The following is a 13,690-nucleotide window of genomic DNA, read 5'->3' as shown; positions in this document are numbered from 1 at the left end:
ACAGATCTCCATGTTTAGCTGTGCTGCTGAAAGAGGCTTTTGTTTCCACCTGCTCCTTCTGCCACACCATCAGAACTATCATCCAGCCGTTCCTCTGCTGGATCTGTGGAGGACTCCCTAATTTGCTACATACAAAATCCACCATGTTACCTCAAACAATTTAAGTTGGCAGTGTGATTGCACCTGGATTTTGCCTGAAGTGAATTGTGGAATCATAAACTATGTTGCCGGACAGATGAATTGGCCAATGGTAACCTTCAGCATAGGTAGCAAAGAGCACCTGGGGAATGGTGCAGTATTTCCTAGCTGGAATGAAGGAAAACGTCTGTTCATAGCGACATTGCTACAGGCATATGTGGGTTAATTTCTCTTGAATAATCTGATACCTGATGGGGACTCCATAGGTCTAGATTAAACCTTTCTGTCTTTCAGTGCCCTAGGGATGGGCACTGCATCCTTTCAGTGCATCCCTCCCAGTGCAATGCTGGTAGAAATGTGAAATAAAACTGTGTTCTGGTTTTGTTTGCATCTTCAGAAGAAGAGCTTTTACTGTAAGTTATCATTTAGTCAGGAAGGTGGAAAATTCTGTGTTGGTCTGTGTTCGCTTGAGTAGCAGACATTATTTATTTTGAGGAAACAAAAACAGTTCTGAAAAACTTTTTCTTACCTTCCTTTTCCTCACATCTTTCTTTCCTGTTCTCTTAAGCTTGTCTTTGCATTAGCTCTGTTTCTACACTTTTTTTTTTTCTTTTTCCTCTCACTTTTGTATCATCCTTCTCTTTTTGATAGGGTCCTTAACTAGGCTATATGTAGCCCAGCATATGAGACAACCCCTTCAGCAGTACTTTCTCTAAGTAGTTCAGCTATTGATGGAAGCTTAAAAATGTGTAAGGAAAAGGAAGACTATTAACTAAATCAACAAACTATTTTTTAAACAAGACATGAGAATATTTGGTTGCACAATGCTTCTAGAGCAAGATTTATCCATTCCTCCTATGTTTTGAGTGTATTAGATTTCCTTAGCTTTATGGCTGTTATTGCCATTGCCTTCTTTCTCTGTTTCCATTGTGACTAAAGCTGTTGAGACACCTGTATATGTATGATTAGATGGTTTCCATTTTCACTGTTAATCCATGTGACAGCGTAGAAAATCTCAGATGATTACAATGGAATAATAAATCCCCAAGAATTCAAAATTGTTCTTCTGAACACCAAAACTGTACAAAGTAGACTGCTATTATATTAACTGCAGAAAAAACAGGAAGACTTAGGCAGGTTTTTGGTGTTCCTGTGAGAAATGCTGCAGAATTATGAGCATAAAACCTCATCCTTTCTCAAAGAGCTTAGCCCTCATACTGCAGTTGAACTGAGCTCCAAGAGCTGAGTGGCAAGATGAAGAAGTAGGAAGCTGACCTTTCTATGGTGCAAAATCGAATACACGAACTCTACTAAGTCAGTTTTTAAACCTCCCTTAAAAAAAAAAAAAAAAGTCAGAAGAATCTTCCCATGCCTAGGTGAGTAAATTCAGACTCTGTGGGCTGATTATTTCATGCTGTTTGTGCTAGCTGCTTTTGAGGTGGTTACTGCTGTTTTGGGTTGGTTGGTTGGTTTTGCTTGCCTTTTTCATTACGACATCGGAGTTTGTCTAATGTTCAGTTTGTGATGTCAAGACAACTCCTCATTTACATTGTTTGACCTCTGTTATTTCAGTCCTATCATAGGTTATTTGTATGTTCAGGTGATAAGGGAATAAGCGATTAGCTACAGTAAAAAGTTAAGTCATGGGTAGCTGCTGTTATCTACATTTCTAGGGCCCTCTGTTCCTTTAAGACTATGATGTTATGCTTTCTTCTGCTTTTAATTCTTTGTTTAGTCTTTAACTTCATACCATTTAAATTTTGAGCTGACTTGAAGCTGTCAAAGATTTCCACTGAATTTTAGGTGGTGCAGACAGCAGTGACAGAGTTGGCTTTTTTTCTCTGTTGCCAGGGCAAAAGGAGATAGGAGTGCTATTCCAAAGCCTTAGGGCTTTTCCTGTTTGATTACCAGCACATTTTAATAAGCACTTCAATGGGTCTGATTTTGAAAAGAGCAGGAGCTTGCTTTTCTGCCAAACTTTATCAAATTTAACATGCAGTTTGGCATATTGCAACTTGAGTATTACCATGTAGAAATGACTAGCTGGGTGCTTTACAGGTCATTTGCCTGTGCAGGCATGTTGATTAAGAGAACATGGGACTGAAGGGCGTTTTCCAGAAACCAAAGGGCAAATCCTGTCATAAACTGAACTTCCACAAGTCTGTTAGCAATGGAAGTAGAGTATTTACTCAGTGCTTGCGCTGCACGTACTCTTTTGCTTTAATCTTACACTACTTGAATGGTGGTGATACTACTTCTTTTAGTTTCATCTTTCCATTTTTCATTTTAATGTGTTTTTATACCTTGTTTTAGTTTCCTTTCCAAAGGCTGACTAGCACGATATTTGAATTGAGTTTCCTTGCTTCATTAGTAGGCTTTGACTCTTTTGTTTGAACGCTAAATATACCAAACAGTGCAGGCTGCCCTTGCCATTTGAGCAGCCCGACAGTCACCCTGTAGTCTCCTTGTTGCTTATGTTCTTGCTCCTAATGTCTTTTTTGAGATGCGTACTCATTCAGTTAATTCTCCAGTCTTTTTCAAAGGATTTTCTGTTGTGTTGAGGATGTAAGTCTTGCAATTTTAACTTAAAAGAAATTTGACACCTGAAGTGTCAAATGTGTCTAAGTCCTTGAATGCGTTAAACACAAAGGCAATGATTTGTACCATTCCCTTCCCTAAGTGATTCTACAAAGCTGTCATCAGCCTCTGTAGGAGTAGAGGTCCTGAGCCATGGTTGGCCCCCTCTGTCATCTTTCCAGCAACAACTGACTCTGAGCTGACCGCTAGTTTTCTCATGAAGGAGGAGGTGTAGGGCATCTTGCACCTGTCCCAAACTCTTCGGGACGGGCAAGCAGTGACTCATAACCAAGCAGTATCCTCACATGTCAACAACGTTGTGGCAAGGCAGATCAGGATAATCTAAACCTGAATTTAGACCAAGATTTTAAAGCTCCCTTTACAAATAATATCTCTCAATGAATTTCATTAATATTCCATATTTATCCTTTGCATGCAAGACAATTTTATTTTCCCAATTCTAGGGAATTTACTTGTAAGCTTCAAAATACAATGCCTTTTTTTGTTTCATAAACTTCAGTTTCACAGTGCTTCTCAGTTTCAAGGAGCAACTGAAAAGCTGCGGTATTTGCTGTAAGTGCTTCTGATGGATATTTGGAGCTTTGTGCATTGTTAATGAATGACCCCGATTTATATCCTTGCTGGAGTATTTGCAACAGGACATCCTGCATAACAAGTGACATATGGCAATCTTAACAGACCAAAGATTGAGCAGCTGTATAGATTTTTTTTTTTTCCTAGAGTTGTCTTTTCTGAGACCTCAGTCTGTGATACACCTCTTATTTTGATCTTAACACACTAAACTTGCTTTAAAATAAAAGAACAAACATGAGAATGTACTAGTCCATTCATAAATATTCCGTTTTCAAGAAACAATGCAATCCCTCTTTTAGATTTGCTAACTAGCTCCACCTTCTGGGGATTGGACATCCTAACTACCTGTGAACAAGAATTCTCAGTGGAAGCAAGGAGTAATTGTTATGGATAACTTAATCACATGAGGGTGATTCCCTTCTGGCAACTGCAATTCTATTTATATTCTATAATAAAATAATTTATCTTTCCTGAGTCATTAAGGTAAGGATTCCTACAAACTTAATATTTTTATTGTTTACTGCAAAGCAAAATAAGTGTGTAAGTAAAGCACTGTATTCTTTGGGACATTAAATACTCAGTAGGATTTATTTTTAATATATTTAGCATTAATGTCCTTTAGTGAAAAAATGGCCTTGAGAATCTCAAATCTTTGAGTTCCTTCTTAATGCAACTATTACTGACAAAATTTACTTATGTTAGTAACTTGGTATTCCAAACATGTAGTCTCTACCAAAAAATCCTTGTGAAAAAATTATCTGGAAGCTACTACAGGGTACATGCAAAATAATTTGGAAAATCATAATAGAAGGTAGTTATCCATTGTTTACTGCCAACCTGGAAGGCTGCATGAAGTCGAATCCACTTACATTTGTTCTGGGTCCAGTATTATTCAATATTTTCATTACTGACTTGACTTATGAAATATGGATGATGCTTATAAAATTTGCAGATGCTTAAAGCTGGGAGAGGCTTTAAGCACCATGGGAGCAGGATTAGAATGGATCTTGACAAAATGGAGCACTGAAATATTAGGATGCAGTTCAGTAAAGACAAGTACAACATTATGTTCCTAAAGAAGCAGAAATACACAGTGCGGATTGACTGGTTAAGTGGCAGCTCAGCAGAAACAGATCTAAGTGTTATGTGACTTGTGGCCAGTATGTGACCCCCTCTTTTATGAAGAAGAGTGTCAGTAAAGCTCTTTAGCCCTGTCCACATAACCTGAAATTGTAATAGCAGGTTCACAAAGTGTGGCTAGTTCTAGAAGTTCAGCTTTTTCTCTCTTGCCCTGACTGTCAGTGTACTTGCAAGATCCTTGGCTGTGTCTGTATCCAGCTCTGCTTTCCCATGAAAGTGGAACAGATGCCATTTAGCTTTACCCTCAGGTCTACTTTAAAGTGGCCAGGTATGATCCTTTTCATTTTTTGCTCAGGTCAGAAGCAGCCAACAAACTCTATTCTTATCACATACAGCCCTGTTCACTGGTTTAGTATGCGTTGCATCTTCTTATCTCATTCTGCTGCAGTTGCTTTCCTTGGCATGCATTTATTGATTAATTTAATAAATTACTGTAATTTAAGACTAGAAAGGGGAGTTTAGATTGTCTGCTCTGTCTAGCCTGACTTGCAGTATGTCACACCTTTTCTACCTTATTTCTAAATTTGACTGTCTCCAGCCTTTGGTGGTTCTTTTGCTTTTATTCCCTAGAATAAACATCCGCGTTAGTACTTGTTATTTTCTCCTGATGAAGAGGGGAAATCAAGTTGCTTCTCGGCCTTTTTCATAGGCTTAAGGAGATTAAACTCTAAATCTCGGTAGCTCTCCTCTGCAAGCTCTCCATTTTTTTCAGCAGTCTCTTTAAGATGTGTACACCAGACCTTGGCACGCAGTGTATCCATACCCTCTTAGTCAATGGCATGTATAAAATCACTTCTTTTTGCTGGAGCATGAAACTGGAAATGGCTTATGTTCTGTTCTGTTCACGATAGCTCTATCTTCATAACTGCTGTTTTCCAGGGAACTTTAGTCTGTATTACTCACAGTTAAATACGTATGACCTGTGTTAAAACACAGGTTGTCTGACCATAAAGACATTACTTGCAAAGGAATGCAAGTTGTTCTCTGTGACTGCTCTCTCCGTGTTCCTATGTCCTCCTTCCTGTGCCTTATTTTTTTGCAGTTTCTCCTGGTTTTCAAAGTTCTCTCCAGTCTTCTTGGCTACGGTTTTATTCATTTACATATTTTTCTGGAGCATAGCCAAATTGACTTTGCAACAGGCAGCTATGTCTTCCTGCCTAAAGAACTTCTTCAGTACTATGGAGTCTTTCATTGGCCTGACTCAGAATGTTACCTGAAACAATGTGCTGTTATCTTCCACCTAATTACAATTTAAATGGAACAGATTTTAATTATCATTGATTCTTAATTACACTAATCTACAGAAAATATGAGTCAGCAATGGACTGTATTAAGTCAGTTACACTCCCTATTTTTATATAGATTCTTCTGGAGTGTTGATTTCTCTTTCATTTTAAACTATAACAATGAAACTGAGATGTAGATTCTAAAGGAGGGTGATAATTTATTTTTTTTTATTTGCTCAACTTAGGGGGGTAGTCAAAACCATATGCAACAACAATGCAGGTCTGATTTTACTAAATCCTGAAAAATTCAGGAACAGCTTGGGTAATTGGGCAAATTTGAGTAAGCTGTTCTGATTTTCCTCCATTCCCAGCTATCACTTTGTTTCATTTGTAATGTATTAAGGAGTGCCATTTTTCAAGCATTTCACTAGCTTGTTTTTTCTGGTATCCCTAGCATATATTCTAACAGAGCAAAACATATTACAAAATAGTTCTAAATCTCTCTGCTCGAAGTAGCTAAAAAAGTAATGAGTTCAATATCTCTGAATATTTAAAGAGAACAATATAGAGAGAAGCTAAAAAGAAAAAGGAATGTGACCTGAAGGTTAGTATTTTTCCAGCCTATACATTAAACAGATAATGTGCTTCCAGATATCTATTTGTTCTTCTGTTTTGCCTTCCAGCACCTACTTTTTCTTAAATATAGGCTCTTCCCCCTTTTTTTGTCATGGTACTTCATTTGTTTAGATAGCAAGTTGTCAGTGCTGGAAAGAACAGATCTTCATCTCCACTGTATTCGTCTTGTGCTAAATGAGTTTTCACATGTATCTCTGTATGCTCTGTTTATGACACTTTAATGCAAGTTTTACAGAGGAGTTAGGTCTGTTAAAAAGTCATTGTTTCAGGATATAGTTGGATTCAGACCAAGGATTTAGCCCCAGTCTCGGTGGTAAGCTGGAGTCCTATCTCTAAGCATATTCTCCAGTGGCGTTTGCTGTACCACAATGGTTAGGATAGAGCTGCAGGGTCGTTTTGAAGCGTAGGACGATCTATGCAGCCACGGCAGCCCTCTTTCCGTTCTGAAAAGGATTTTCACTGCAAGTTTTCTGTTTTGGAACAGATGATCTGTCTTGTTGTAGGTGACTGGTACGAACAGCTTTATCCCCTGGTGATTACGCTGAAGGACTGCATGGGAGAGGTGGTGACCAGGGCGAAGCAATCGATGGCCTTTGTTCTGCTCCAGGAACTTGCCTGTGGTTTGCCACAATCTTTGATGCTGACCCTAAGAAGAGACATCGTCTTTAGTCAAGCAGTAGGTTGTCTTGTGTCACGTATCTCTTACTGTTGTTATAATTAAGCATGCTATTCATGCCAGTGTTTGTGTTTTTCTTTTTTGGTGGTTTTTTTCCTTTTTCCAGTTTAACACAACTTTTTCATATATTTTCCATTAGATCCACTTCAATATTTTATAATGCGATACAGAAATTAATAGTAAATGGAAATCCATAGTAACTGTATCACTGAGAGAAGTAGGTCTGCAATGGACTGGAAAAGGTTACCTAATCTCCCTTTTGCACAAAGAAGGATCTATATAGCTATTTTTAGTCTTCCTAGATTATATGCCAGTATCCTCACCCATAGGTGAAGTTCTCAAGTTTAGCCTTGAGTATTCCTTGCTGGTATTCAAGCTAGGTTGTTTTTTTCTCCTGCTCACCTTGGAAATGAAGAAGAGATTATTTGTTTTCAGTTTGTAGCAGTATTTTATGTGTTTGAAGCCTATTAGCATGTCTCCTCTCAGACTTGTCTTCTCTTGGTAAATAACTGAAGTTCTTTTGATCTTCTCCTGTAGATCATGTTTTCCAGACAGATTTTTCTCTAAATGATTCGTCTAATTTCTCCCTTAAGTTACATGTTTTTCGTAACATAATTAAGGAGTTAGGGTGCAACAGCCAAGGAGATTGAGTTGCATTAGGTGCCTGACTGCTTTCAAATCCATCATAATTCACGGCCTTATTCACTAGCCTGCCAACGGAGGTTCTAGTCTCGCTTATGTCAGTGTAAATAACACTCAACCCCACAAAACAAATGAAGCTTATCTAACGTAAAATAAGGGAATATTTCACTGCTTTTTACACCAAAAAATGCCTCAGTAATGTATTAATATGAAATTATGTATGTAGTCACTAAAAAGAAATATCTATGCTGTTTTCTCAAATATCTAAATATTACTTCTGTTGTGTATAATGACAGCAAGCCTCATTTTAACTATGTTATAATGGTACATCTGTTAATTTCACACTTTTTCATTGTCTTTGTAGCTCGCTGGATTGGTCTGTGGGTTTATAATCAAACTGCACACAGGTTTACATGACCAAGGATTTTTACAACAGCTTCATACTGTTGGATTGCTTGTGCAATATGAAGGACTCCTTAGTACGTATAGTAAGTATTGTTCTTGGTTAATCTCTGTTCTGCTTCCAGTAATTTGACTTATTGAACCAACAAATATTATCCTTGGGAGACAGTAGGCTTCCATATAATAGCACAGTTGAAGTAATTGATACTGTGTTGTCAATTCTGCACCAAAAAGTACTCATTTGTTTTATTCTCAATTCCTCTGAGAAGACTAGTTGCTGATTATTCCATGCAGAGTGCTGAACTACATTGTCTGAAATACAGGAGACTCCTTCCTCAGTACAGCTAGTGGAACTTTTGGTTTTAATAAAAGCTGTCTCCGTTCGTGTAGGCATTTGGCCTGACCCAAAATAGCAGGTTTATAAAGCTAAGCCAAACAGCAGATTTAAACAGTTACTGACTCTATCAGCCTCTGCCTTGACCGTGACAGTATTGGTTATGTGAAGATAGCTTGAAAACTGTTTGATTCCTAGCTTGTTACAGATGCCATCATTCGACAGGTATTTAAAAGGACGTTTGGAGGGAGAAACTGCCATATATATGTTTCAAAATGCTTTGAATTAGATGTATTCGAATCCTTCCCTAAATTAGAGATTTTGACCACAGTAGAGGGATTTAGCGTTTGTGCAGCTCTTTAATGCACAGGCAGTTACAGATCCTCACTTGGAGATTGCTGTCAGGCTTCCTTTTGCACGATTCTCATTGTTGTTATTCTCAAAACCTTTGTCCTCCATCAGCAGGTCAGTCTTTAAAAACACTTTCGGAATAGACAAAAATGGCTTTTCTGAGGTTATTCTATGCACATATAGAGCAGGCTGATTTTCAGGGGTGCTTAATACTCATAGTTACCATTTAGGCCACAGAGAATTGTCAGCAGTTCTAAAAATCAGTAAGCTTTTATTTAGGTTACTTTAATGTGGATTTAGGGCTGTGATTTTTAGGTGCACAGACTGGAAAATATAATCCTCATATTGCTTTACTATAACCCATTCAGTGACTGATCTGTCTACTCTGTTAATAACCTCTGTAATCTTTCCATATAGGTGAAGAAGCAGGGATGCTAGAAGACATGGCTGTGGGAATTTCAGATTTGCAGAAAGTAATGTTTAAAGTCATTGAAGCCAAATCAGAAGATTTTTTGCCTGTTATAACTGGAAGGCGGTAAGAACTTTGTTTCCTGGAGCCTATGGCATGTAGTTTTAATCTGTAGCACATGAAAACCCAGATAATGGTTTTCTTGTCGCTGAGTTCTATTATATGGAAAGTGCAGTAGTTTTACTTTTTGTGAGGTGAATGGAGATGTAATGAGGTAGTAGGATTTGTAAAGCTAGTAGTAATATGGGCTCTGGGTTACTTTCCTGATGAAAAGGTAAAAGTTCCAATTGTATTAATACAAATTAATCAAAACAGTGTCCGGGTTGTGCAGAGTTTCTGTTGCATTTTTCATATATAGATACTGAATCAAAGAGAGTGACAAGGTCATTATTTACAGAAATGGCCTCTAACTGAAGAAACCTTGTTTTTGAGGTGTCCAGAACCTGTATTTCAGTGTGACAAATGAAATTGCGTTTCTAAGAGTTAGGCCTTGATTGTCTTAAGATGGAAACTGAAAAACTCGGATGCCAAAACTTAGTGCTCACTTTTGAAAAACGAAGCCTGTCTTAGTTGCTGAAGATCACACAGGACATACGCAACCTCGGAAATAGTTGCGTAAAGCCACTAATACATTACGGATCTCGCATGAGCTCTGCTGAATATCAGGACGTAAACTGAAATACTTCATTAATTGAGGCTATAGGAGGGCTAACAAGATTGTTACACAGGAGGAATGGGTTTTTCATCTTCATTATTATTCTAGTCTGAAGCTCCAAATGTTTTTACTTTTGCAGAAATCACTTCCTTAATAGTATCATTATTCTTAAGATGACTGTAAATTAAATTCAGCTAAAAGCAGCAACTTTTAGAAAAGATATGTTTCCTCTGAAGGGGGCTTTCACCACTGATTTACTTAATTATTCTGGATGATTCACTCTCATCCTATGGGCCTTCTGAGAAAGGATTGAAATAAATGGCAGGAAGGCCGGAGTATGATAGGCAACACATCAGGCATAATTAAGAATAATTATGATGTGTAGATAAAACAGAAGAAATGCATCCTTTGTAAATCACAGCAGTCAAAAATCTTGAAAAATCCAGCAGCTACATTTACTGGCTTGCTGCCATTACTGCAGCACACTGAACTGTCACACTAGGAGGTCCTGGGTTTGAAAGAGACTTGAGCTTTAAGCTGCCTCAGGCATTCTGGATTGATGGAGTAGTCAGTCTTTAGGAAGAAGAGTTACTGCCTGTGATTGCTGTACTGTACGTACTGGCAGGTATTCACTGGATGGAATCGGTATCAAACAAAAAAAAAAAAAAAAATCTTTAAGGCTTTTGTGGAGAAGCTCCATTCCTGTTAGAGCTGTGATGAGACAGCTCCTATCACACAGCGTTGGAAGTCAACCATAAAAAGAGAAGACAGTGGAAAACCTAGTTATTTTCTTATTAACATTTAAAAAACCCACAATTGTTAGGTCATTTCTGTTGTTATATGATGTGACTCAATAAAGTGAGACTGTAGAAATGCAAGACAGAAAATTAAGCTAAAAATTCTTATCGTGCAGTCAGAGCGTTCACTTGTAATTGTTTTTCTAGGGAAGTGCTTAAGACTGAGATTCTGTGTACACAAACAAATCAATCCAAAGAGCGTGGCATTGACTAGCAGTGCGCTAACCTGCTGAAGTGGGTGGCTGACCCCAACCATCCAGCTGCAGTGAAGTTCTGTTCAGGCACTCAGGTTCTTTTATTATAGGCAAAAATGGTTAACGCTTACTTTTATAAAATTCTTTGATAGAATGTATTTGATTGTGTGCATGAACCTTGAGGCGTCACAGGGTTTGATACCATGTTTTCAACGAAGCCCATGAGTGGACTAGCTCTTACATCCACATTAAAGTGATCTAAAAAGTTGTTACTTGGCTAAAAGAAGAGCTGGGTAAAGCACCTGCCAGCTGAGACGCAGTGACTGACCACGTGTGCATTTTTTTTCTGTTGCAAAGCAAAGGTGCGTGTAAATGACTTGTTTGGTGTTTATTGCACTGAACTCAGAGCGTGCAATTTCAGCCAACTGCAAGTAGCTGCAGGGTCTGTGGCCCGCAGCTGCGTTGGGGGTATTTTTTAGAAGCTTTCTAGCAGGACTGCAAGTGTTTGTTTAACTTCATATGTGATGATAACAAATATTAGAGAATAAGGCAAATAAGGTTAAAGAAAGGGATATTCTTAAGTAGTCCTGTTTTAGTGAAATCATATACATTTAAATATTTAATACCTAAATTTATACAGTTCGTTCTGAAAGAGATGATGATTTAATATTCACTTTCTTAAACATGCTGGATTTCTCCACCTGATTTATCTCTGAGACTTCAAAAAAATGTTTTGAGGGAAAAAAAAAAAATGGACAAGGGGAAGCTCTCAAATGGTACTGATGTTAATTTATTATGCCTAAAGGTCAGCATTTCTTAATGTTCTTTAACACACTGAAAGATTTGTGGTGATTTTGAGGGTGTGAAATGTAGCAATGCAGTAATTTGGTGGCATTTTGGTTCAGTAGCATATGCTCTTTGAATTAGACTAAACCAACATTTCTTCACAACTTCATGAAAGCACTCCATCACAGAAGAATGTTCTGGTAGCACTGGACAGCAGCTAGGAGAGCTCACATGCAGGCTGAGAATGAATGCTGCTATGCAAAGACCATTTGTACGGAGTTCTTTACGGTCATTCTTGCTAACTTGCTATTTCCTTCACATGGGTGAATTAATTAAACAAAACACAAACCAAATAGACTTACCTGGGGAGTAGAACTATTTCTTTTTTTTTGCCCCGCACCCCAAGACATGTGTCCTCCATTCAAAATGATAACCCCCCTCAGTAGGGAACATCTGGCATTTGCTCAAAGATTACACACTAGTTCTAGCCCATATCAAAGCATATGGTGTTGCCCTAGCTGAATGTAAGTACTTGTCAGTCACAAGTCTGTACTGGATCCATTTTATTTTGTTCTCAGATATATGGGGAGGATAGAGGTTCAAACATGACCACTAGCTCTTCTAAGCTGAAGCTTTTCATCCAAACAGCTGCTCTGAGATAGTGCCACTCATCCCTCCAGCTTGCCAAGGGTGTCAGAGCTACTGCAGAAACTGCCCTTTTTCTTCAAGGTTTTCTGCCTTTTCTCCCCCAAATTCTACACGTGGGTAATCCAGATTATATTTTAATTCTTTAGCAAGCACATGATTGATTAAAATAACAGTTGGAGGGACTTCATGGTAGATTATTTGGATAGGTGCAAACAGCTCGCCATCTTAAGTTTACCTGCAACAGTTGTGTGACTTCCTAGGCCTGGTTTCTGTAGGCAGGATATAGATCCTCCTTCCCTGCTGTTGCTGTAATACTCTTCCTTCTTAGTGGTATACCAGATGTGCTCTGCAGGAGAGAAAATGTCAGTCTTCGTTATCAGTTGGCCCTCTTTGAATGATTAAAATGGCAAATCCTGGAGACAAATGGATTTGCTTCTAGTCTGTTCTTTTTTTGTTAGACTGATTGCTCTAATAACAGAAAGAAAGCTAATTAAAAGCTAAGCTAACAGCATGCTGTAGTTTCTGTTGTGAGGTCAGGCATCAATCCTCAAAGACAGGTGAAACTCAACTTGAGGGTTCCACATGATCAGAATTTGGACTGGCAGCCAAAGTAACATGTTTTTCATAAAGTCAGACCAAACACAAACATAAAACCAGAACTGCTATATATCTTATCCCTTCTCCTAAAATAGGATTCATGTTTGTGTAATGAGCCTTCAATTATTATCTTCACAGAGTCAATTTTGTTATTGGTGATGCTTTCTATCCGCAGGGAGAAAATCCAGCCACTGAAGAAAATGGCAATTTTGCTTTGGGTTTTTGTGAAAGGTTTTTGCTCATATTACATTGAGAGTGGATACAGGATCAAGTTGTGACTTCTGAAAGGAAGTTGTTTTTGTAACTCAGCAAGGTGCATTTTAAGAGTTGAGGCGTTCTCATTGATATTTTGGTAGCGGAAGGCTTTTTTACTGCTTTCATCTTTACTCCTATTTCCACTTCAGTACAGAAGTCAGTATCAAGAGTGTACAATTATATATACCTGTCTTTTTCTGTGTAGCTTGGTTATGCTCTTAAAACAAGCAAGCTAAATTATCACATTTTATGGTTCAATACAATTAAGGAGAAAAGGGGGGAACTGATTTATAAGTCTACATGTTCTCTATAATTTAGAAGGTTATCATTTCAAGCAAACCAATCAGTATTCCCATCCTTATTCTTTTTATTTTTTCCTAGTGAACATTATGTTATAGAGGTCCAGCTTCCAGCAAAGATGTTTGAGTTGCTGCCACAAGAGATTAAAGAAGGAAAGCTACTTCGCATGTATCCAGTACTCTTTAATGTTGGAATCAATGAACAGCAAACACTTGCAGAGCGGTAAGAAAAAACTGTGTTTCATTTTCTGTCCAAGTATCCCGTGCTAGTACA

The 13,690-nt window shown here is 38.0% G+C and overlaps 1 protein-coding gene across 3 annotated transcripts in view; it reads left to right on the top strand.

The window, feature by feature from the left end:
* Window positions 1–13,690, top strand: part of INPP4B (inositol polyphosphate-4-phosphatase type II B) — a gene marked incomplete at both ends in the record, with an annotated part of 287,771 nt that overhangs the window by 229,815 nt on the left and 44,266 nt on the right. For all 3 annotated transcript variants that reach the window (XM_082316132.1, XM_082316130.1, XM_082316131.1), the window contains 4 exons: window positions 6,815–6,987; window positions 7,994–8,117; window positions 9,134–9,251; window positions 13,499–13,639. In XM_082316132.1, the coding sequence (XP_082172258.1) occupies window positions 6,815–6,987; window positions 7,994–8,117; window positions 9,134–9,251; window positions 13,499–13,639 (556 nt within the window). The remainder of the gene's footprint in view (window positions 1–6,814; window positions 6,988–7,993; window positions 8,118–9,133; window positions 9,252–13,498; window positions 13,640–13,690) is intronic.

The sequence above is a fragment of the Platalea leucorodia genome, assembly GCF_965183815.1.
Source record: "Platalea leucorodia genome assembly, chromosome: 6".
NCBI classification, from domain to species: Eukaryota; Metazoa; Chordata; class Aves; order Pelecaniformes; family Threskiornithidae; genus Platalea; species Platalea leucorodia.
Note: the sequence above shows the minus strand (reverse complement) of the source record. Positions and strands in the feature narration are given on the sequence as shown.